Source organism: Sciurus vulgaris, assembly GCF_902686455.1.
Source record: "Sciurus vulgaris genome assembly, chromosome: 1".
Classification (NCBI taxonomy): domain Eukaryota; kingdom Metazoa; phylum Chordata; class Mammalia; order Rodentia; family Sciuridae; genus Sciurus; species Sciurus vulgaris.
Genome location: NC_136461.1, coordinates 34,516,332 through 34,542,753, shown reverse-complemented (window position 1 = coordinate 34,542,753; position 26,422 = coordinate 34,516,332). Strand labels below are relative to the sequence as shown.

Genomic DNA, 26,422 nt, shown 5'->3' with positions numbered 1-26,422 from the left:
CCTTCTTCACCAGTACAGGACTTTGGTGAATAGAAGGCTCTCAAAAAATATTTGTTAGACTGCAAATTTTAGCTAAGTGTTCAATTCTAAATCTGTCTTGTTCATCATCAGAGGCCCACAGATCCAGATATCCAGTTGGCTACTCTGCTTTAAGGAAACTTGGAGATGGAAAAATAAGACAGTTTTGAAAATCATATCAAGTTTTTTTTTTTTTTAATTGAAAAAAGTTGTTGCTTGGTTCCTTTAGTTTGTTTTTGGTGTTGGGGACCTTCTTGGTCTTCTTATACTGTACCATAATTAGTCATCAATGTATTTAAGATAACCAAGGCAATGAGTGGTAAAAAGGCTACTATTTTGTTACTTCATTAAGCACATGCTGAGTACATACTCTACCACTGAGCCACACCTGCAGCCACTGTGTCTTTGGAAACTTTCTCTACCACCCTAAAATGAAACTGAAACAGTAAGGGTTACACATACGTCAATCAAAGGAGAGGTATCAAAAATGTGGATTGCTTTCTTTTCTAGGGGCTTTATGGGTGTGCATAATTTTAAATCCACACTGCAAACTGGAGGAAAAATCCTGTTGGCTACAGCAACTGCAGAAGTGGAGTGACCTCGATGTCTGTCCCCTAGAGGATGGGAACTATGGACATGAACTTCCCAACATCACCAATGCACTTCCCCAGAATGTCAATCACAGCCCAGGTGAGTTGAGTATCCTTTTAGGTTTTTTTTTGTTTGTTTGTTTTGGTTTTTTTTTTTTTTTGTGCTTAGAACTTGAAAAGGTAAGAGGGTAAAATTGAAGAACAGTTGTAGCTGGACAGCCTCTTAGTTGTCCACATTATCAAGCTAAATATGAAAAGTCTGTCTTTTTATTCATTTTAAATCTTAAATAAGGGTAAGCCTTTGTCTTTGACTTTGGGTATGTTATCCTTTTTCATATCTAGAGTATCCTTACATATTGCCCAGCACAAGGTCCTAAAACCCTCATCATGATTCCTCTCTACCCTTCAGGTTCTTTATGTCTCTTGGATCTTGGCCTTCGTTTGTGGTTGATTGTAACCCAGAAGACGTTTTGAAAAGTGGAAAAAGTGGCCATTTCTTACTCTGTTTCTTGTTCTCTGTTTTCCTCAAATTTTTATATAGCTGATATTTAGGGTTGGGGGTTATCCTCCAAGTTGCCAGGACTCCTGCCCCATTTTAAGACAAATCTGGACAGTGATACTAATACCATCTGTCTTATGAACCCACTGTCCTAAAGATGTTACTTGGTATCAATGTTCACATCAATGTTATTTTACCCAACTCAGACTATTTGATACTGACAACTGATTGCTTTTTTAATTCATTGAAAATCTTTATTGGTAAGAGATTTTATTAGATACTGATTTTGTAATTGATACCTTTTAAGTAATTGCTATTGATATTTTTAATCTCTAGGAGGAAACCATTTAAATTATTGTTTTGCTTGGTCTTCTTCTGTTACACCATAATTAGTTGTCAATGTATTTAAAAGAACTAAGGTAATGAGTTGTGAATAGACTATAATCTTACCACTTTATTAAACCTACTGGTACCTAGCACTCTTCTAGCCTGCACAACACAGGAAGCCACCATTTTAATATTGACCCTGGATAGAATAGAGAAGGTCAAATACATACAAACGCATGCCTCAGTCTGGCAGTTTCTTCCTTGTTATAAATATTGGTTCTTCATTGTTACTGGTTCTTCTTTGAGGATGTTGCTTCCTCTGCTTTCTTCTGAAGTTGTGACTGATATCTGTCTCTCATATCCCATTACCAGTGGAGCTGGAGAAGTAGAAAGCACCCTACTAACTTTTTTGCCATTTCTACATCATTATTCTTCCCATCTTCCTAAAATACCTCCTAATTTTAAATTGTATGACATTAAACTAGACTATCTGCTACTCCTATCCTCTTGTTTTTGTCATCTTTAGACTTCTGCATCAATACTGCTCATTCTTTGAAGGTTTTTTTTTCCTTGAAGATTTTTTTAAACCATTGACTTACTAATACTATTTTCTGTCACTAATCCTGTCATGATTTTTGGTGATTTCAGTAGCCACAGAGATGATCCTTCCATTATGTGGTCTCTCAGTTCTTTGATTCCCCGTTTTTCAGTTCTCTCATCTTCTACCATGATTTAACCATCCAATCCTAAAGTCATGCCCTAAACTTTGTAATTACCAATAACTACACCCTCTTAAACATCTCCAGTTATTATCACCAGTCTTTCTTGCTTATTTTCCTTTATATCCCAATTCCAGTAATTATTTGACCTGCTAGAAATTTTGATCTTCCCATATTTTCACTGTCTTAATAGCCTCATTGTCCTTTTTATCCAGGTAAATTCCTTGGTACATCATTACAATTGCTCTCCAGGGTACACCCTGAGCTCCCTCTTTCCCTTTATTAGACTTATGTAGCAAATCTCTAAACTTTGTTCATTCCATTTCCCTTATTTCTTGATACTCACACCTACACAACTTGCCATGGCTAGAGAGAAACAATCATGATAACTGGTCTTATTTTAAATTTATGACCACAAATTTCAAGTTAATGTTTTCTGGACATCTGCTACATTTTCCTAGCCTATACCAGTTCACTCTTCTAAACTACTGTATCATATCATCTTTTTCCTAAAACTTTCTATACTTCTTCCTCTTCCTTGCTTTCAGCTGAGTTTTGCTTCCTGATCACTGACATTAGAGAAGCAATCAGAAGTAAGTTTCCAAAACTCCATTACCACCTCTGTGGTGTTGGTTCAAAAGAGTTACTGACCTAATGAGTCAAAGAATCAGTATTGGCCCATCTCCTCTGCCTCTTGCCTTGTTCTTTGTACTTCTGTCCAAGTCCAAGCCCTCCACTTCTTCCCAAAGTCCTATTCTTTTCCTTTTATCCAAAATAATGCTGTAGGAATTAGCTCCTATCTCTCCTGCATCACAAATTTTCCCCTCCTTATGGATCATTCCTATAAGTAGCAAGCACATTATTCTATGTCCCATTCTTAAACAAACCAAAACGTTCTTGCTTCTCCACATGGCTCTCTGGCTACCAACCTCTTTCTCTGAGGTGGTAGAATTAAGAAAAAAGTGTTCAAAATAACAGTATATACTTACTATTTCCTTTTCCTCTTCTCTGATTCTTTGGATTCATTCCAGTCAGGTTTTCATTCCCACCACTACTAAAACAGCTCTTGTACTGGTCACTACAGCTAACTTCTGCTAAACCTAGTGATTGTCAGTCATAATCTTTTATTTTTAGGCATCACAAACTTATAAAACTTCTAAATTAGTTGAGGTAATTGCATGAGTTTTTGTTCTTTGCTAACAAAACAGTCAAATTAACTTAAATTTGAGGTATTTACATATGGTAGTAAAATACCTCTTCATATTCAGCAAGAAATTATGAAACCCACAATTTCTGAAACCTATGGTCTTAATTACCCTAAACATTGTTCTTTTTTTTTTTAAGTCAGTCATAATCTTCATTGACCTTTTAGCAGTGTTTGAAAAACTGACCATTCTTTCCATAAAACATCTTTGTCATGTCATTTCTAAGACATCAGTCTCTCTTGGTTTCCCTTACTTCATTGTCCCCTTCTTCTAAATCTGAAGTGTCTCTTCCACTCCTTCCAAACCTAAAAATGCTGTAGTGCTCAGGGCTCAGTCATCACATCACTTCTCTTCCTATATTAAATTGTTGATTGCATTGTTTTAATAATCATCTGTATGCTAACAACTCCCAAATGCATATCTTCTGTTCTGCCTAGACCTTTCCTCTCAATTCTAGTCTTGTATATTCAACTGCTTTTTTGATATATCTGCTTATATATTAATAGGCACCTCAGTGGCTTCCTTTCCCCATAAACCATACCCAAATCTGCTTCTTCTGTAGTCTTGCCTGTCTCTATATATGGCATCTTTATCTGAAAAATCTTGGTGTCATTCTTGATTTTTCTCTTTGTCTTTCACACTAAATCTAATCTGTGAGCAAATTTCATTGCATTTGCCTTCAGAATATGTCCATAATTCAACTGCTTACCATTTCTACTACTGGTTACTCTGAACCAGTATCATCATCTCTCATTAATAATTGTAGCAACTGCCCATACGGCTTGTTCATTCCATCCCAACTACACTGGCTTCCTTTACTGTTCTCAAACACTCCAGATATATTCCCACATCAAGACTTAGTACTTTCTGGGTCTTCCATGTAGAATGTTTTCCCCTCAGTGTCACTAAGGCTGGCCCCTTGTTCCTGCAGATCTTTATTCAAATGTGTCCCTTTTTTTTTTTAAGATGACATCTTTCTATGCTCCTGGGCCCAAATGAATCTCCTCCCTCAGCCTTTCAAGTGCCTGGGACTACAGGCACAGAACAGTGTACCTGGCTGTTCATATGCTATTTTATATTCTATATAAAACTAAACCCCACTTAACATTAACTTGCCTTTTTAGTCTTTTCCATAGTACTTCTAACCAGATAATGTATCTGAGATTCAGTATATTTGAACTATCTCTCCCCATTTGGATGTAAAGTTCTATAAATATAAGGACTTTGTATATCCTCAGCACCTAGAAAAGTACTGCTATAATTTAGGTATGTATTATATTCTAATTTAATGAATTGTAAGACATACTGGGAGCCCAGTTCCCATTGTTGGCTGAGCACATCCCTAGCAAATTCTCAATTCAGCAGGAGGGAGGTTAGACTTCAGCCAGCAGAAGAGTTAGTGTGCTTCCATGGAGGGACTGAACAAGAAGCAATTTCAATAAATACTATCAGAGCTACTCTGATGATAATGCCCTTTAATCATCTGAGCCCATACCCAGTAGGATATATTAAATTTTAAAGAGATGAGCAGATTCCAAGGCCTTTTCCTACGTGGACGAATATGTTAGTTTCTTTCGTGTTCGATCTGAATCTTCTGACTTTCCCACACAATTTTTTTTTGTGCAGAATCAGTAGATGTATTCCTAATTTGGGTATCTCTGGAAATATTTGTGTAGTTCAGGTGTTGATCCCAAATAGTTTTAACTGCTCTTAATCTGGCAAACATTATCTAAATTATCCCTTTTTAAAAATTTTTTTAAATGTCATTTCCCCGAGTCCCCCTAAGTCGATAGTTTATGACAACATATCTGCCGTTCAATTCACCTGCATACTACCCTTAAGAAATGAGCTTACTTTATCTATAGAATTCATTTTCCTGGAGCACTCTTCCTAGAAAGAGAGGACATGGTAAGATTACAATGAGAAAACAAGTTATTCTTTTGCCAGCATCAGCTTTTCTTATAGGGAATAAGATTATAAGTCTGTAGATATCAGTGTGATTTTTTTAAAGTACCAGCATATATAGGACTTTAACTCATTTTCAGCTTTTAATATGAATTCCATGGAAGCCCTTAGTCTGCTAAGGGTCATGCTGCAAATGAAGCAAATTATGGATTAGTCAGGGAAATTACCTGACTGCTTCTCTCTACCATTGACCTCTATAGAAACAATTTGCATCCTTGTGATTGAGTAACTGAACATCACTGCCTCTCCTAGCTTTCGTGTACCTCTGAGTCCCAGTAGAATTTTGTTTTCTGTGAAAGGAGGAAGGCAATGAGTAGATCTTTGTAATAAGGTTCTTCTGATAGAGATCACAGACATACTAATGATTATCCAGGAAGGAAGCAGCACAACAAATATCCAGATTGTGGAGTGGTTGTTTTCATTGCCCTTACACAGTTCTTCTGCCTAACCTCCCACCTTGATGAAGATCCAGGGATTAGAACTTCAGATTATCCAACATTGTGCTGCTGCACTTTTTTCTTTTCCCAGACTCCTTATCCAGACCAAGACGAACAGTGTTCACTAGAGCCATTGAAGGCCGTGAGTTACATTGGCAGGACAGCCACCTACAGCGAATTATCAGCAGTGATATATATACAGCTCCTGCCTGCCAGCGAGAAAGTGAGCGACTACTCTTTAATTCCCATGGCCAGCCCCTGTGGCTTGGTAAGTCCAGCCATCATCTACTCCAAGAATTTCAGAGCCCAACCTCACCTCATATGAAGCCCAAATTAGCCATCTGTGTAAATACCGGCAAAACCAACTACAATTTGGACAGTCTTCATACATCTCTTTTGGGGCCTTTATTAGAGAGATTTGGGATATTTATTTGAAGCCATTGTATATGTGCTTAGTTGAGGTACAGTAATTTCAAATAGGATTTGTATCCTATCCCCGAAACTTTGGGAGGATAAAGGAGTTAATATATTTCAAAGAGTGTAACAAAGCCATTAGGCATCAATTTACAGGCTTTCTCAGACAGTGGTGATTGAGTAACATAATATTCTACTCTGAAATTATATATTTTGCTTAAAAACACCAAATTTCCTGGGTGTGGTGGCACACCAGTTCAGGAGGCTGAGGCGGGAGGATTGTGAGTTCAAAGCCAGCCTCAGCAACTTAGCAAGACTCTGTCTCAAAAGATAAAAAGGCTAAGGATGGGGCTCAGTGATTAAGCACCACTGGATTCAATCCGTAGTACCAAAAAAAAAAAAAAAAAACAAAACACCAAGTTTGAAACTTAAATTACCCTGTGCTGGCAACTAGGACACAATCTTGATTTGTCATCAAGCTGTCTTCCTTTCTTCTTTCCCACCTTCTTACCTACCTTCATAACTGTTCCATCCTGAGTTTAAACCTTTCTCTGAAATAGTATTCTTATTATCAATCAGTCTGTCCTTGACTTTATTACAGAATACCCATTCCAAAATAAACATTCTTTTAAAAAATATTCATTTTTTGAGTCTTAAAATAATCACATAGATTTTCATTGTTGTACCCAATTCCCTCCTTCATCCGTTACCCCATAAAAGCTCTAATTGAATCTACATTTCCCTGTTAAAAAAAAAAAAAAACCCTTGGCCAAACTCCCTGTGGGTTACTACCTAAAATTACCTCTAATCATCTTTCCTCTTCTCTCCAGTATGTGAAAAATATACGCCTCATTAATAAACAGATATAAATTATTGCAATTCTAAAGGCAGGCATGGTGGTACATGCCTGTAATCCCAGAGGCTCAGGAGACTGAAGCAGGAGGATAGTAAGTTCAAAGCCAGCCTTAGCAACTTATCGAGGCCCTAAGCAACTCAGTGAGACCCAGGGACTGGGGATGTGGCTCAGTGGTTAATCACCCCTGGGTTCAATACCCAGTACCAAAATAAAAACAATACTGAGATACCATTTTTAATTGTCAAACGGACAGGAATTTTTTAAACAAAGATAATTAGCTTCTGGGGTGTGAGAAATTGCATGAGATAGGTAGGAATTTAAATGTGTATTGCCTCTTTGTACTAACACCTTGTCAAAAGCCTTTAAAATACTTTTTTTTTTTTTTTTGGTACTAGGGTTTGAACCCAGGCCTGTTACTTTTCAGGCAAGTGCTGTACCACTGAACTATATCCCCTGTCCATTTTAAATTTTATTTTGAGACAGCATCTCTCCAAGTTGTCCATGCTAGCCTCACACTTGTGATCGTCCAGTCTCAGCCCCCTGAGTAGCTGGAATTACTGGCGGATGCCACCATGCCCAGCTCATTTATGCCATTTGATCAAGGAATTCCACATTTTGGAATTTATCCTGAGCGGTAATTCAGGATATGCATAAAGCTAAGAGATTCATTAGGCATGGATATAAATAATGCACAGATGGGAAAATTGGAAACAGTCTAAATGTCCAGCAATATGGGATTAATTCTGTGGATGCACACATATTCAGTGGAATGGTATATATATTTATAATGTGCTATTAAGTAAAAAATCCACTTAAGAAACAATTGTAATATCCCATTTAGTGAAAAATTGATAGATTAAATATACATGAAACTGGAATGAGTATTTATCTGATTTTTATTTTATATTTTGTTTATCTGTATTTTAAAATCTGCTGTAATTATTTCTGTAACTTTAATGTTAGTTTTAAAAGAAATGGATAAACCATAAAGCTTATTATAATCACTTACCCATTTATAAGCCTTTAATAATCTTCCATTATCACTAAGATGAATCTAGACTCTTCTTAATGATGTTCAAACCCCTTTTAATTCAGATCTACCTTTCCAGGCTATTTCCAGCCATATAACTTCATGTTAGCTACCCATATATGCCATACTCTGAAGATATTTTGTTACACAGAATACTTTTTCTTATATGCCTTTTCTTATATGTTCCCTTTGCCAAGAATGCCTTCCCTGTTTTATTGACCTATTCATGATCTTGATTGTCCTTCAAAGCGCAGCTTAAATATTTTTTCTACATATATATCTATCATGGGACTACTTCATTAACTGTTTTATAATTAACTGATTATATATCATTTGTGGGCTCTTTGAAGGCAGTGGCCATTTCTTATTCATCTTTGTACTTTCAGCACACTGCCTGGTGTATAGTAGGTCTTTAAGAAATATAGGATTGACAAATGAAACAGACTTTCCCATTGGGCAGTTAGTTCTTACCTCCAGTGGGTTCCTATAATACATGTTCACAAAGAGATACTGTATTTTGTCATCCTGGTTGTGTTGTCTTTTTTTTGGTGGGGGGGGGGTGGCTACTGGGGATTGAACTCAGGGGCACTCCACTGAGCCACTTCCCCAGCTCTGTTTTGTATTTTATTTAGAGACAGGGTCTCACTGAGTTGCTTGGCACCTCACTTTTGCTGAGTGAGACTGGCTTCGAACTTGTGACCCTCCTGCCCCGGCCTCCAGGGATTACAGGTGTGCACCCAACTCATGTGTCCCTTTTTACACTGTACCACCATCCTGAAGCTGCAAAGTAGCTCTCTCAAGGTGGCACCTGTGACTCATTCAACTTTTTAAAAAATATTTTTAGTTATAGATGGACATAATACCTTTATTTTAGTTATTTATTTGTATGTGGTGCTGAAGATGAATCCAGCGCCTCACACCTGCTAGGCAAGTGCTCTACCATTGGGCTATAGTGCCTTATTCAACTTTTTGTATCCTTAAAGATAAAAAATATATATATCTAAAAAATAACAGTTTCAGGTAAAAAGTAGATATCAGGTTGAATTTGAGGAACTGGACTGAATACAAACTCCCTTTGTCAAGTATGAATTTTCCTGATTTGATTTTTTTTTTTTTTTTTTTTTTTTTTCATGGCAGATTGAAACTAGGGGTGCTTTACCACGGAGCTGTGTCCCCAGTCCTTTTTATTTTTTACTTTGAAACAGGATCTTACTAAATTGCTGAGGGCCTTGCTAAGGGGCTGAAGATGGCCTTTAACTCAAGGATCCTCCTGCCTCAGCCTGTGGAGTTGCTGGGATTACCAGTATGTGCCTCATGCTTGGCATCCTGATTTGAAACTTTAACTAGATCAAAATATTTTCTTTTTATCTGGTAGAGCATGTGCCTACAGCTTGTGCTCGGGTTGATGCTTTGCGTTCTCATGGTTATCCAAAAGAGGCCCTCAGACTCACGGTGGCCATTATTAATACTCTGAGGTTGCAACAGCAGCGGCAGTTGGAAATCTACAAGCATCAGAAAAAAGGTATGGTGTTTAGGAGTCATCTAACCTCTTTAGGCCTAATGCTAATGAGGATCCTCAGGGAATATGAGAACTAGAACCTAATTTTCATTAAGTATCATGGTGTGGCAGGAGCTACAGAAGTCCAAGAATTCTACTGCTGTGTGAAATGCCCCCCTTTATCTCTGTAAATCTCAATTTTCTCAGCAGTAAAGTGGGAACAATGATGCCTGCCTGCTTCCCTCACTCTGCAGGTGAAAGGCCCACTAAGGTCTTGTATTAGAAGACCCTTTCAAAACTGTAAAGCTGTAACCACATATGAACTACCAGCAAGCAATCTAAATTCACATCACATGGCCTAACAACTGGCTGATGAGATTGTGACCAATCCTATCAACCCAAGGCAAGACAATAAATGAAGCTTTTCTGTAACTCCCAGAATGAGACTCTGATAAGGAGAGCTAAGCAGGGGAAAAGAGCAACATGTATCTATCACTATCTAAAACTTTGAACCTGCTTGTTTCTAGAACTGTTGCAGAGAGGAACCACAACCATCACAAACCTGGAGGGCTGGGTGGGCCACCCCCTGGATCCCATTGGCTGCCTGTTTCTGACTTTGACTGAAGCCTGCCGCCTGAATGATGATGGCTATATGGAAGTGTCAGGTACAAGGGTCAGCCTTAGACAAGCCAGAACTGTCCTTGGCAGCCCTGTCCTCCCTGCCAAACTCTATTCTACTCCTCTTGTATCCTTTTTTTTTCAATCTTGTCCAAACTGAGCATTCCTGAGAGGTGTCTATAGGCTTCCTTTCTTTCCCACTTTCCTTTCCCACCCTTTGGTCTGTCCCTGTCTATTTTACCTTGCCAGCTTCCTTGCTTCTCTCATTTCTCTACCATAAATGGCTAAAGAATGTAGTCCCAGAGCTAGAAGAATTTCAGGAGTCTGAGGTCATAATTTCAGGGCAGTCTGAAAATGGGAGAGAACATCCACCAAAAAGGTATATCAAGCCAGGCATGGTGGCACAGCCCTGCGTGCAGTCCCAGCTACTTGGAAGGCTGAGGCAGGAGGATCCCTTGAGCCAGGAATTTAAGCTAGTCTGGGCAAAATAGTAAGACCCTGTTATAAGAAAAAAAAAAAAAAAAAGTGTATATATCCCTTGGAGTGGAATAATACTCTCTCTGATTTCCTTTAAACATTCTCCCTCATAATATTTTTGTGCCAGTTTTATAAATGAGAAATAGAGGAGAATAGTCTAACAGAATCACAGAGTAGCCAGGATTAGATAGAGACAAAATTTATTCTCTCCTTTCTGGCACCACTGTACTGTTACCTATATCTACTTGAGTGTTTAGCATACTGCATTATAATCTGTTTACAAATTAGTATCTTTTACCAATTTTATCAGTTACTTGAAAAGATAAATTATAACTTAATTGTCTTTGTGATCTTAACACTCAGTGTAGAACCTACCATTTAATAGTCTTCTGGAAATACTTATCAGATGAAGGAAAAAAAGAAAAGAAATCAAGATTTTAGCTTTGGGTTTTGTTTGTTTGTTGTTTTTTTTGTTTTGTTTTGTTTTTTGTTTCAGTACTGGGAATTAAACCCAGGGGTGCTCTACCACTAAGCTACATCATCAGCCCATTTTATTTTTTCCTTTTGAGACAGGGTCTTAACAAGTTGTGGAGGCTAGCCTTGAACTCATAATCCTCCTACATCAGCCTCCCCAATAGCTGGGATTTCAGTCATGTGCCTTTTGTTTTGAAAAGAGATCTCACTATGTGTCATCCAGGCTGGTCTCAAACTCCCAGGCTCAGGTGATCCTTCCACCCCAACCTGCAGAGTGGCGGGAACCACAGGTGCATACCAACACACCTGTCAAAGACTTTGACTTTTAAACCTATACTCTCTTCCTGAAATTGTGAACCCAGTGGTGGAACATATAAAATAATAATAACATAGAATTTGCAAGTGTTACCAAAGTAAGAGTTTTAACTGAATACAGATTTTTCTCTGTAGAAATAAAAGGATTAGCTCAAACTGTGGTAGGGTTGCCTTTATCTTTCCTCTGATACCCTGTGTACAGAATATCTTTAATCAATTTCATCTGCACAGTAACACTTATAGCTTGAAAAACCTGAGGTTGCAATTGGTTTATTTGCTCACTACTAATACATACTTAACTCCTTCCATATGTCAGGCCCTGGAGATACGTGGAACAAGTTAGTCTCATCCTTTTAAGGTATTCACACTATAGTAAAAGAGATGGACAATTATGATATTACATAATGTCATAAGATATCAGAAGATAAGTATTCAATTTTGTAATTCTCTACTGGCCTGGACAATTCATATATTATGAAGGAGGTGGAAAACCTTGTGCCTCTGTGTAATCTTTTTTCAGTGCATTTTTATTACTGCTCTAGGGTTCTGATTTAGCTTCTGAAATAACTATTGACGAAGCAGTTTTCCAAAGTGGGAGGGTGTGGGGGGATAGAACAATCTACCAGGCCTGTCCTAAAGAACCTGATACCCTGTTACCCTCAGATATGAATGAAAGCAGACTCCCTGTATACCAGCATGTACCTGTGGCTACAGGCTGCCCAAACAGCAGTGAGTCCTACCTGTCATTGGCCCTGGAAGTTGCTCTGATGGGCATGGGTCAGCAGAGGGTAATGCCTGAAGGCCTGTATGCCCAGGACAAAGTTTGTCGTAATGAGGAACAACTTCTAAGCCAACTCCAGGAGCTGCAGCTGGATGATGAGCTAGTACAAACACTGCGGAAACAGTGCATCTTACTACTAGAAGGTAAGTAGAGAAGGGGATATTGTCACAGTGTCTTTGCCTGTGACCCTGGACACCCCTCCTCTACCTGCACAGGTACAGGAATATTTATGACAATTAAAATGTAATGAAGGGGTCTGGGGGTGTGGTTCAGTTATACAGCGCTGGCCTTGCATGTGTGAGGCCCTGGGTTTGATTCTCAGCACCACATAAAGATAAAATAAAAGTATTGTGTCCACCTACAACTAAAAAATATATTTTAAAAAATGTAATGAAGGTTCCCATGACTGGCAAACATGCATGAGACCATGGCACTCTAAAGTCTAGCCTGGTGAATGGAAGCATACAGATAAGTAAAACTATTGGGCTTATCTTCTTCCTGCAGGAGGCCCCTTCAGTGGCCTAGGAGAAGTCATCCACCGAGAGAGTGTTCCCATGCATACCTTTGCCAAGTATTTGTTCTCAGCTTTACTGCCTCATGATCCAGACCTGTCCTATAAATTAGCCTTACGTGCCATGAGGTGGGTAGCCCATTTCCATTCCATTGCCCCTACCGAAGCAGAAGTCTCCAATACTCTCTCTCTTTGTTTATCCTACTTTCTTCTCTTTCCCTCTTTGTTTTGTTGGCCTGCCCACAAATCTGCCTTAAAATGGCTTTGATATTTTCATATGATCTAGGATTCCTATTTGGATTCTGTGTTTGTGACCCACTTCAGTCCCTAGCTATTCTCATGGTAGATTGTCTGAGGAATCCCCTGAGATGCTATGATTTATTAGATATGGAACACACAAGACTTGAGTCTCCATATTCTTGATTCATTAAGGTAGCCTGAGAAAGGGTTGGAGCCCTTCCATAACTTACTTGAGTCATGGTTCCCAAGTACATGTCCCCAGAGAAATCTGGGGGAAGTAGAAATAAGTATGTATACTTCAAGACTTGAAAACAGTAAGCTTTGGGGATCTTGTTTCCAAACTAGAATAGAATCCTTGGTTAGGCATGTTGACTTCTGTAAGGGAGCAGAGCATATAGAAGAAGAATACTAATTAGACTGTAAGCCTAAAACAGGAAAGTCTTTGGTGTATATTTCTTACGTTTTTTAAAAACAACCCTGTTGCTCTAGGCTGACTTTTCAAGTCAGTGTACAGTGGGGACTATTCAGCTTGAGTTCTACAAGTGCTCAGTCACTTACCTCACATAGAGTAAAGACCCACACGTTTGAAAACCTTCAAAACTCTTAGTTTATCCTTCCCTCTTAAACTCCTCCCCAGTTAAGAGCAAGCTTCTCTAAGGTGACTCAGATAGCCAAGGTCTAGATGATGACTGATGACTCTTTCTGGTTCTTCTAGATTACCTGTTCTAGAAAATTCAGCCTCTGCAGGTGACACTTCCCACCCTCACCATATGGTGTCTGTGGTGCCCAGCCGTTATCCTCGCTGGTTCACACTTGGACATTTGGAATCACAGCAATGCGAACTAGCCTCCACCATGCTGACTGCTGCCAAAGGTAAGTATAGACCTTAGATACTGGTGTCCCCACGGTGCTTGCCCAGCCATGGCTGTTCAAGGCTTGGCCTGCAGTCTCCTGAGGAGACTGTTGACTTTAAAGTGATAGGGATCCTCACTTTTATTGCTAATTAGAAAGGGCATCTGAGTCCAAACTAAAACTTTGCCCTTGTTTATAATTGTAGGACCCTGAGTATATAGAATTAAATTATTTTTAGTTAACATCTAAATATAACCTTCCATATGATAAAGTCAGTTTACTTTCCAAGCCTCAGTTTCAGAATCTATAAAATGGGGATCGTCGTCAATGACCTATCAGCCTCCCAGAGCCATTGGAAGATGTAATGAAATGATGACCAAGATAGTATCTTACAAATCAGAGTTTGTAATTTTTCCAGTACACCTGGTCAAAAGGTAGGTAGTCCAGTGTGACACTTAGGCCTTTAAGGTCACATACCACCTATGCAGGCATCACTGCAAAGAGAAATGAAAATAATCACCGAGATGAAGAGCTATAATAAAATACCAGCTACTATGGACTGAGTATTTTGTACCAGGAAACTGCATGGGTTTTTGAAGTATTTTTGCTTTGTTTTTATTTTGCTGTTGCTTTTTGAAATATGGTATTGCTTTGTTGTTGTTTTTTGAGATGGGTGTCAAGCTGATTCTGAATTCCCAGGCTCAAGCAATCTTTCTGCTTCCACTTCCCCAAGTGCTGGCACTACAGGCATATACTACCACACTCAACTTTTTTTCAAATTAAAAATAACTTTGTTTTATTTTCTTATTGCCAAAAAATTCATGCTCATTGCAAAAAAGGTAAAAAATATATATAAATCAACATACAGATGATGAAAAAAATAGTAGAAGAATCAAAGGATATGAGTCTACATTTCACCCAAAAAGGGATACAAATGATATTTTAAAAAATAAAAGTCCTTGGTCTCACTTGAGATATGCAAATTAAAATTACACAGAGATAACATTTTTCATTAGTCTTATTAGGAAAAAAAAAATCAAATTTGATGATAAGCAACCTTGAGGAAAGCAGGTAGCCTGACATGAATTAGATTCCTAGCAGGATAAAGAGGATGACTGCTGAACCAAGGAACTCAGTGAACCTCAAGCATAAGACACATGCAGAAAACTATACCCAGCACATAATGATCAAATTGTTTAAAACCAGTAGTAAAAAAAAAGAAAATCTTACTTAAAAGCAACTAGAGTTAAATTAAAAAACAAAAAGACATACCACAAAGGACAGAAGACAAGTGTAACAACAAATGTCTCATTAAAAAGTAATGTAAACCAGAAGACAGTTGAGAAAAAAATATCTTTAAAAGTACTTAAAAACTGGGTTCTGTGGTGCATGCCTGTAATCCCAGCGGCTTGGGAGGCTGAGGCACAAGGATCACAAGTTCAAAGCTAACTTCAGCAAAAATGAGGTACTAAGCAATTCATTGAGACCCTGTCTCTAAATAAAATACAAAATAGGGCTTGGGATGTGGCTAAGTAGTCAAGTGCCCCTGAGTTCAATCCCCAGTACCCCCCCAAAATAAAATAAAATAAAATAAAAAATGAAATAAGACAGGTGCTGTGGCAGATGCCTGTAATCCCAGCAGTTTAGGAGGCTGAAGCAGAAGGATTTCAAAGCCAACTTGGGCAACTTTATGAAACATTTCTCAAAATAAAAAATAAAAAAGCTAGGGAAGGGCTGGAGTTGTAGCTCAGTGGTAGAGCATTTGCCTAGCATGTGTTAGGGACTGGGTTTGAGCCTCAGCACCACATAAAAATAAAGGTATTTGTTCCATTTACAGCTAAAAATGTTTTTTCTTTAAATTTTAAAAATAAAGTTAGGGTAGAGCTCCCCTGGGTTTAATCCCCAGTATTTAAAAAAAAAAAAAAAAGACAAAATTAAAAATTTCAAACTCATGTCTGTAATTCCAGAGACTTGAGAGCATAAGGCAGGAGGGTCACAAGTTCAAGTCCAACCTCAGCAACTTAACAAAACCCTGTCTCAAAATTAAAAAATAAAAAAGGCTGGGGATGTAGCTCAACAGTAGAGCCCCCTCAGGATTCAAGCCCCAGTACCAAAACAAAACAAAAAACAAAAACTATCTTCAGACAACCACAATAGAATTAGAAATAAATAATAAAAAGATATCTGAAAAATATCCCAATTATTTAGAAACTAATCTACACATTTTTATATAGCCCATGAACTAAAGAAAAAAAGACACAAGGGAAAAAAAAGCACAAAATGCCAAAACATGTGGAATGCACCTTTGAAGGAAATTTTTAGTGCTAAATGCTTATATTTGAAAAGAAGAAAAGTTCAAATCAGTGATCTTGGCTCCACCTCAGTGGTAACAGGCCCTAGGTTCAATTCCTAGAATTGGATGTAAAAAAGAAAAACAAATGAAACCTAAAATAAGCAAAAGAAAGAGAAATAATAAAGATCAAAGTAAAAATCAATGAAATAGAACAACAGTGGAGAAAAAACAGAGACATAAACTAATTCTTTGTGAAAATAATTAAAGTTGAAATCTCTGTATAGACTGATCAGGTTTAAAAAAAAAAGATAAAAATTATCACTACCGCGGACAACTGGGAGCGCCTTAAAGGAGGCCGCTTGGCACAGCGCTGGGACTCGGAGCAACCACTGGGGCTCCGGCGGCTGCCCAGGGGAGGAGTGGCGAGGAGAGCCCAGGGGAGGTGTGGACTCAGAACACTGGGGCCTGCCCTGAGGAGGAGGAGGAAGAACGTGGCCACTTGGATTCGGAGTGACTGCACCAGAGCTACAGGCGGTTGCCAGAGGAGAAGCTGCGCGGCGAGCTGTTTGGACTCTAAGCGACCGCTTCTGAACACCGGGGCCTGCCCTGAGGACGAGGAGGAGGAAGAGGAGCGCGGCCGCTTGGATTCGGGGTGACTACACCAGAGCTACAGGTGGTTGCCAGAGAAGGGGCTGCGTGGCGAGCTGTTTGGACTCAGACCACTTCTGTACCCCGGGGCCTGCCCGGAGGAGTAGGAGGAGGAGGAGGAGGAGCGCGGCGGGTCGTTTGGACTTGCAGTGACTGCATTAGCGCTCCAGGCGGCTGCTCAGAGGAGAAGGCGAGTGGTGAGTTGTTTGGACTTAAAGTGACAGCGCCTGAACACAGGGGGGCTGCCTGGAGGATAAGCGTGGTGGGTCGCTTGGTCTTGAGTGGCCGCACCAGAGCTCCGGGCGGTTGCCCAGAGGACCCGTGCAGCGGGTCACGTGGATTCAGAGCCACTCAGAGCGACTGCTCCTGAACACCCGGGGGGTTATCTGGAGAAGGAGGAGGAACGGGGAGGGTCACTTCGACTTGGAGTGAGTGATTGCCCAGGGCTACGGGTGGTTGGTGGGAGGAGGAGGCACGCAGTGAGTTTCTTGGACTCCTAGTGACCACACCAGAATACTGGGCGGCTGTCTGGAGGAAGAGGCCTGTGGCGGATCTCTGGGACTCAGAGCAATTGTTCGGGGCCCCAGGTGGCTGCTCAGAGGAGGGGCCGCATAGCCAGGCGATTAGGTGCAGAACAGGGTCCCAGGATCTAGGAGGCTTCTGGGTGGAAGAGCCGCACAGAGACAGGCTTAGGGTGGAGCGAAGGTCCCAGGCCTGTGGGCAGATTCTCTGAGGAGGGGCAGCCTAAGGAGATTCATCTGCGAAGGGTGAGGCTCCCAGGCCCAGGAGGCAGGGCCGGGCCCCTGGGAACTTTGTAGAGGAAGGCAGCCCAGCCCAGGTGGTAGCTGTAAATTGAGGGGAACCTCTAGGAGGGAACTGACCAGCGAGACCTCCCCACCGGGTGAGTCTTCCCTGCTGGGTGAGGTTTCCCCACAAGGACGGTAAAACCAGAGACTCAGGCCCAAACAGGCCTTGCCTCAGCCCGCAGCCTAGGTCCCCTTTGGATGACCACTGGTCAACAAGTGGAGGCACCTCTGCCCACTAGCAGGGATTATACCCCACCTGAAGGTCACCGCTCCTAGAGAGGCAGCTTCCTTGTGGAGCACTGCATTATCAACTTCCTCCAAGACTTCAGCCTACTGAAGGCTAAGGGGGGATATATATAGAAATCTTCAGGGACATTGTAAGTCAATAGAGGAAATCTGCAATATCTCAGCAGTCCACTGATACCTGAACAATATGAGAAAACAAGGAAAGAAAATGCTGCAAACAAATCTAGATGTTACATCAATAAAACCCAATGACAGCATGGCAGAAGAAATGACAGAAAAGGAGTTCAGAATGTACATAATTAAAATGATCAGAGAAGCAAACGATGAGATGAAAGAGCAAATGCAAGCATTGAATGATTACACCAATCGACAGTTAAAAGAGCAAATACAGGAAGCAAAAGATCATTTCAATAAAGAGTTAGAGATATTGAAAAAAAACCAAACAGAAATCCTTGACATGAAGGAAACAATAAACCAAATTAAGAACTCCATAGAAAGCATATCCAATAGGATAGAACACCTGGAAGACAGAACCTCAGACATTGAAGACAAAATATTTAACCTGGAAAACAAAGTTGAACAAACAGAGAAGATGGTAAGAAATCATGAACAGAATCTACAAGAACTATGGGATATCATGAAAAGGCCAAATTTAAGAATTATCGGGATTGAGGAAGGTCTAGAGAAACAAGCCAAAGGAATGAACAATTTATTCAATGAAATAATATCAGAAAATTTCCCAAATCTGAAGAATGAAATGGAAAATCAAGTTCAAGAGGCTTATAGGACTCCAAATACACAAATTTACAACAGACCCACACCAAGGCACATTATAATGAAAATACCTAACATACAAAATAAAGACAGAATTTTAAAGGCTGTGAGAGAAAAGAACCAAATTACATTCAGGGGGAAACCAATACGGATATCAGCAGATTTTTCAATCCAGACCCTAAAAGCTAGAAGGGCCTGGAACAACATTTTTCAAGCCCTGAAAGAAAATGGATGCCAACCAAGAATCTTATAACCAGCAAAACTTACCTTCAAATTTGACGATGAAATAAAATCCTTCCATGATAAACAAAAGCTAAAAGAATTTACAAAAAGAAAGCCAGCATTACAGAACATTCTCAGCAAAATATTCCATGAGGAAGAGATGAAAAACAAAGAAGCAAATCAGCAAAGGGAGGAATTATCCTAAAGGAATTGTCAAATAAAGGAGGAAACAAGTTGTGTCAAACAAATAAATAAACAAAATTTAAAAAAATGAACCAAATGACCGGGAAACCAAATCATTTCTCTATAATAACCCTGAATGTTAATGGCCTGAATTCATCAATCAAAAGACATAGACTGGCAGACTGGATTAAAAAGAAAGATCCAACAATATGTTGCCTGCAAGAGACTCACCTCATAGAAAAAGATACCCATAGACTAAAGGTGAAAGCATGGGGAAAAACATACCATGCACATGGACTCAGCAAAAAAGCTGGAGTATCCATCCTCATTTCCGATAATGTGGACTTCAAGCCAAAGTTAGTCAGAAGGGATAAAGAAAGACATTTCATACTTCTTAAGGGAAGCATAAATCAGCAAGATATAACAATCATAAACATCTATGCCCCAAACAGTGGCTCATCCATGTATGTCAAACAAATCCTTCTCAATTTCAGAAACCAAATAGACCATAACACAATAATACTAGGTGATTTTAACACACCTCTGTCACCACTGGACAGATCTTCCAGACAAAAATTGAACAAAGAAACCATGGATCTCAATAACACAATCAATAATTTAGACTTAACGGACATTTCTAGAATATACCATCCAACCAAGAGCGAATACACTTTCTTCTCAGCAGCACATGGATCCTTCTCTAAAATAGACCATATATTATGCCACAAAGCTAATGTTAGTAAATACAAGAAGATAGAGACACTAGCATGTATTCTATCAGATCATAATGGATTGAAGTTAGAAATAAATGAAAGAGTAAAACACAGAAACTATTCCAACACCTGGAGATTAAACAATATGCTATTATATGATGAATGGATAACAGAAGATATTAGGAAGGAAATTAAAAAATTCTTAGAGGTAAATGAGAACAAAGAAACATCATATCAAAATATCTGGGACACTATGAAAGCAGTACTTAGAGGGAAATTTATTTCATGGAGCGCATTTAATAAAAGAAGTAAAACTCAACACATAAACGACCTAACACTACAGCTCAAAGCCCTAGAAAAAGAAGAACAGAACAGCACCAAAAGTAGTAGAAGACAGGAAATAGTTAAACTCAGAACTGAAATCAATGAAATTGAAACAAAAGAAACAATACAAAAAATTGACAAAATAAATAGTTGGTTCTTCGAAAAAATAAACAAAATTGATAAACCTTTAGCCACACTAACAAAGAGAAGACGAGAGAAAACCCAAATCACCAAAATTCGGAATGAACAAGGAAATATCACAACAGACACGATTGAAATACAAAACATAATTAGAAGCTATTTTGAAAATCTATACTCCAACAAAATAGAAAATTTCGAAGACATCAACAGGTTTCTAGAGACATATGAATTGCCTAAACTGAACGAGGAGGACATAAACAATTTAAATAGACCAATTTCAAGTACTGAAATAGAAGAAGTCATCAAAAACCTACCAACAAAGAAAAGTCCAGGACCAGATGGGTTCTCAGCCGAGTTCTACAAAACCTTTAAAGAAGAGCTCATTCCAATACTTCTCAAAGTATTCCATAAAATAGAAGAGGAGGGAACCCTCCCAAACTCATTCTATGAAGCCAATATCACACTGATACCTAAACCAGACAGAGACTCATCAAGGAAAGAAAATTTCAGACCAACATCCTTAATGAACATCGATGCAAAAATTCTCAACAAAATTTTAGCAAATCGCATACAAAAACATATTAAAAAGATAGTGCACCATGATCAAGTTGGTTTCATCCCAGATATGCAAGGTTGGTTCAACATCAGGAAATCAATAAACGTAATTCACCATATTAATAGACTTAAAGTCAAGAATCACATGATTATTTCAATAGATGCAGAAAAAGCATTTGATAAAATACAGCACCCCTTAATGCTCAAAACACTAGAAAAATAGGGATAGTGGGAACATTCCTTAACATTGTAAAGGCCATTTATGCTAAGCCCATGGCTAATATCATTCTAAATGGTGAAAAACTGAAAGCATTCCCCCTAAAAACGGGAACAAGGCAGGGATGCCCTCTTTCACCACTTCTATTCAACATCGTTCTTGAGACTCTGGCCAGAGCAATTAGACAAACCAAAGAAATTAAAGGGATACGAATTGGGAAAGAAGAACTCAAACTATCCCTGTTCGCTGATGACATGATTATATATTTAGAGGAACCTGGAAATTCCACCAGAAAACTCTTAGAACCATAAGTGAATTCAGTAAAGTAGCAGGTTACAAGATCAATGCCCATAAATCCAACGCATTTTTATACATAAGTGATGAATCTTCAGAAAGAGAAATTAGGAAAACTACCCCATGCAAAATAGCCTCGAAAAAAATAAAATACTTGGGAATCAATCTCACAAAAGAGGTGAAAGACCTCTACAATGAGAACTATACAACACTAAAGAAAGAAATTAAAGAACACCTTAGAAGATGGAAAGATCTTCCATGTTCTTGGATAGGAAGAATTAATATTGTCAAAATGGCCATAGTACCTAAAGTGCTATACAAATTCAATGCAATTCCAATTAAAATCCCAATGACGTACCTTACAGAAATAGAGCAAGCAATTATGAAATTCATCTGGAAGAATAAGAAACCCAGAATAGCTAAAGCAATCCTTAGCAGGAAGAGTGAAACAGGGGGTATTGCAATACCAGATCTTCAACTCTACTACAAAGCAACAGTAACTAAAACGGCATGGTATTGGTACCAAAATAGAAAAGTAGATCAATGGTACAGAATAGAGGACACGGACACAAACCCAAATAAATACAATTTTCTCATACTAGACAAAGGGGCCAAAAATATGCAATGGAGAAAAGATAGCCTCTTCAACAAATGGTGCTGGGAGAATTGGAAATCCATATGCAACAGAATGAAACTAAACCCATATCTCTCACCATGCACGAAACTAAACTCAAAATGGATTAAGGACCTCGGAATCAGACCAGAGACCCTGCAGATTATAGAAGAAAAAGTAGGTCCAAATCTTCACCTTGTTGGTCTAGGACCAGACTTCCTTAACATTACTCCCATAGCACAAGAAATAAAAGCTAGAATCAACCACTGGGATAGATTCAAACTAAAAAGCTTTCTCTCAGCAAAGGAAACTATCAGCAATGCGAAGAAAGAGCCTACAGAGTGGGAGAATATCTTTGCCAATCATACTTCAGATAGAGCACTAATCTCCAGAATCTATAAAGAACTCAAAAAACTCTACTCCAAGAATTCAAATAATCCAGTCGATAAATGGGCTAAGGAAATGAATAGACACTTCACAGAAGAAGATCTACAAGCAATCAACAAACATATGGAAAAATGCTCAACATCTCTAGTAATACGAGAAATGCAAATCAAAACCACCCTAAGATTCCATCTCACCCCAATTAGAATGGCGATTATCAAGAATACGAGCAACAACAGGTGTTGGCGAGGATGTGGGGAGAAAGGTACACTCATACATTGCTGGTGGGGCTGCAAATTAGTGCAGCCACTCTGGAAAGCAGTGTGGAGATTCCTTAGAAAACTTGGAATGGACCCTCCATTTGACCCAGCTATCCCACTCCTTGGCCTATACCCAAAGGACTTAAAATCAGCATACTACAGAGATACAGCCACATCAATGTTCATAGCTGCTCAATTCACAATAGCCAGACTGTGGAACCAACCTAGATGCCCTTCAATTGATGAGTGGATAAAGAAACTGTGGTATATATATACAATGGAATATTACTCAGCCATAAAGAATGATAAAATTATGGCATTTGCAGGCAAATGGATGAAATTGGAGAATATCATGCTAAGTGAGATAAGCCAATCTCAAAAAGCCAAAGGACGAATGATATCGCTAATAAGTGGAGGATGACACATAATGGGGGGGAGGGAAGGGTTAGTGTTAGGGTTAGAGTTAGGGTTAGGGAGGGGGGCAAGTATGGAGGAAGGAAGTACTGTATAGAGGGTAAAGAGGGGTGGGAGGGGTGGGGGGAAGGGAAAAAATAACAGAATGAATCAAACAACATTACTCTATGTAAATTTATGATTACACAAATGGTATGCCTTTACGCCATGTACAAACAGAGAAACAACATGTATCCCATTTGTTTACAATAAAAAAAAATAAATATAAAAAAAAAAAAGAATCAGTATTGAAAAAAAAAACCACAAACTGCCAAAGCTCACTCAAAATAAATAAAAAAGAATGAGGTATATATCCCAAAGAATTAAAAGCAAAACCAAAACAGTTACATGTGCACTAGTGTTCATAGTAGCATTATTCACAATCGCCAAAAGTTGGAAACAACCCATGTCTAACTACAGATGAATGGTTGAATAAAATTTGGTATATACATACAGTGGAATGTTATTCAGACATAAAATGGAATGAAATTCTGATACATTCAACAGCATGGACAAACCTTGTTAACATTATGCTAAGTGAAATAAGCCAAACAGTAAAGGACAACTGTTATATGATTCCACCTGTATGAAGTAATTAGAATAGCCACAATTAAGAGACATCAGTGGATTCTAAGTTACTAGATGAACATTTGATGAGGATTGGGATGTTTACAGTCTTAAAGTTATCTCTCCACAAAATATCAATCATAAAGGGAAAAAGTACAATTTACATAGAGGAGAGAAACTTGATAAACATCATTTTAATCACATGGTCTCAGTTGATATAAATTCATAGAGATGGAAAGAATAGATTATAGAGAAGTTCATAGAATGAGAGAATGAGGAATTATTAAATGGGTATGGAGTTTCTATTTGCGATGTTAAAGTTCTGAAAATGGGTAATGGTGCTGGTCACTCTGCATACTGATGTGTGGAATAAGTAATGGTGGTAGTACAATATTATGCTGCACAACTTAGTGCCACAGAATTGTGCCCTTAAGTAGGAATGAATTTTAAAGAAATTTAATTTGTAGATTAAAAAATAAACTTATGCTTAAATGGTTTCATTAGTAAATTCTACCAGACATTTAAGGAAAATATAACAACATTACTATATAAACTCTTTCAGAAAATTGGAAAGGAGAAAATATTTTCCAACTCAATCTATAAGACCAACGTTATCCTGATACCAACAAAAAATCATTATAAGACAAAAATCATTATGAGAACAGAAAACTACAGAGTAATATCCCTCATGAACATAGATATAAAAATTGAAAATAAAAATTTTAGCAGACTGAATTTGAGAAAATGAATAATAAATCATGACCAAGTAGGATTTATCCTAGGAATGTAAAGTTGGTTTAACAATAGGAAATCTGTCACAATACTTCACCATATTAATAAATTTAAAAAGAAAATTCATATGATTATTGCAATAATACTGAAAAATCATTTGATAAAATCCACTCCTGATGAAAATAAAAGCACTTAGCACATTGAGAAACTTTCTTAATGTGATAAAGGGATCTATGATTTATCTATAGCTAACCTTATAAGTAATGGTGAAAGAATGAATGCTTTCTTTCTAAGATCAGGAATAAGTCAAAATTATCACTTATAATCCCAGTGATTCAAGAGGCAGGAGGATTGCAAGTTTGAGACTTAGCCTGGGCAACTTAGTGAAACCCTGCCTCAAAATTTTAAAAGTTCTGGAGAATGTAGCTCAGTGTGGTAAAGCACCCTTGGGTTCAACCCCTAGAACCAGGAAAGAAAAAAAGAAAGAAAGAAAAACATCTGAATACGAAGAAATAAAAGGTCAACAAAAGCAGAAATAGGTAAGTGGGGGCTACATCAGTCCCCGCACCAAAAAAAAAAAAAAAAAAAAAAATAGAAGCAGCTCCTACACAGCAAAGCAAACATGCAACAGAAAGAAAAGACTGACAGAATGGGAAAAATATTTATAAACCACATGAATAAGAGGTTAATTTTCAAAAGGTATAAGGAACCCTTAAACTCAGTAGTAAAAAACCTTAATAACCCAATTTTAAAATGAATTAAGGACCTGAATAGATATTTCTCCAAAGAAATACAAATAGCCAACAAGCAGGTGAAAAGATGCTCAAAATCACTGATCATCAAGAAAATACAAATCAAAACCATAGTGACATATCATCTCAACACCTTTCTGGATGACTTTTATGAAAAACACAAAAGACACTAAGTAGTAATGAAGAGTGGAAAATTTGGAACCCTGACACACTATGGTGGAAATGTAAAATGGTGCAGCCACTATGGAAAAAAGCATGGGGATTCCTTTTTTAAAAAAAAAAAAAATAGCATATAGCTATCATTGGATCCAGCAATCTCACTTCTGGTTATTTGTCCAAAAGAACTGAAATCATGATCTTGAAGTGTATCAGCACTAATACGTTCACTGCAGCACTAATCACAATAGCCAAGATGAGGAAACAACTTAAATGTCCATCAGCAGATGAATGGATTTTATAAATGTGATACATAAATACAATGGAATTTTTTAAAAAATTTTATTTGTTCTTTTTAGTTTTACATGACAGTAGAATGTATTTTGACATATCATACATACGTGGAGTATAACTTCCCAATTCTTGTGGTTGTACATGACGTGGATACTGGTTGTGTATTCATATATGAACATAGGAAAGTTATGTCTGAGTTATTCTACTGTCTTTCCCATTCCCATCTCCCCTCCTTTCCCTCCATTTTCCCCTGTCCAATCCAGTGAACCTCCACTCCCTCCCCACCACCCTGACTATTATGAGTCAGCATCCACATATCAGAGAGAACATTTGGCCTTTGGTTTTTTGGGATTAGTTTATTTCACTTAGCATGATAGTCTCCATTTCCTTACATTTACTGGCAAATGCCATAATTTCATTCTTCTTCATGGCTGAGTAATATTCCATGTGTATATGTACCACATTTTCTTTTTCCATTCATCTGCCGTAGGTCACCTAGGTTGGTTCCATAGCTTAGCTATTGTGAATTGAGCTGCTATGATCATTGATGTGGCCATATCACTATAGTATGCTGATTTTAAGTCCTTTGGGTACATGTGAAGGATGGGATGACTGGGTCAAATGGTGATTCCATTCCAGGTTTTCTGAGGAATCTCATGCTGCCTTCCAGAGTGGTTGCAACAATTTGCAGTCCCACTAACAATGTATGAGTCTGCACTTTTCCCCACATCCTAACATTTATTGTTACTTGTATTCTTGATAATTGCCAATATACAAATGCCAATTGTTAATGGTTTGGATATGAGGTGTCCCCCAAAAGTTCACACGTGAGACAATGCAAGAAAGGTCAGAGGAGAAATTATTGGGTTTGAGAGTCTTAACGTAATCAGTGAATTAATCTCTGATGGGATTAACCAAGTGGTAACTGGAGGCAGGTGGTGTATGACTGGAGGAAGTGGTTAATTGGGT

At 38.3% G+C, this 26,422-nt stretch overlaps 1 protein-coding gene across 3 annotated transcripts in view; it reads left to right on the top strand.

Annotated features, from left to right (window-relative positions):
• Positions 1 to 26,422, top strand: part of ZSWIM5 (zinc finger SWIM-type containing 5) — a 197,273-nt gene that overhangs the window by 151,901 nt on the left and 18,950 nt on the right. For all 3 annotated transcript variants that reach the window (XM_079115791.1, XM_079115790.1, XM_079115792.1), the window contains 7 exons: positions 529 to 708; positions 5,852 to 6,028; positions 9,436 to 9,582; positions 10,086 to 10,223; positions 12,106 to 12,366; positions 12,728 to 12,863; positions 13,690 to 13,847. In XM_079115791.1, the coding sequence (XP_078971917.1) occupies positions 529 to 708; positions 5,852 to 6,028; positions 9,436 to 9,582; positions 10,086 to 10,223; positions 12,106 to 12,366; positions 12,728 to 12,863; positions 13,690 to 13,847 (1,197 nt within the window). The remainder of the gene's footprint in view (positions 1 to 528; positions 709 to 5,851; positions 6,029 to 9,435; positions 9,583 to 10,085; positions 10,224 to 12,105; positions 12,367 to 12,727; positions 12,864 to 13,689; positions 13,848 to 26,422) is intronic.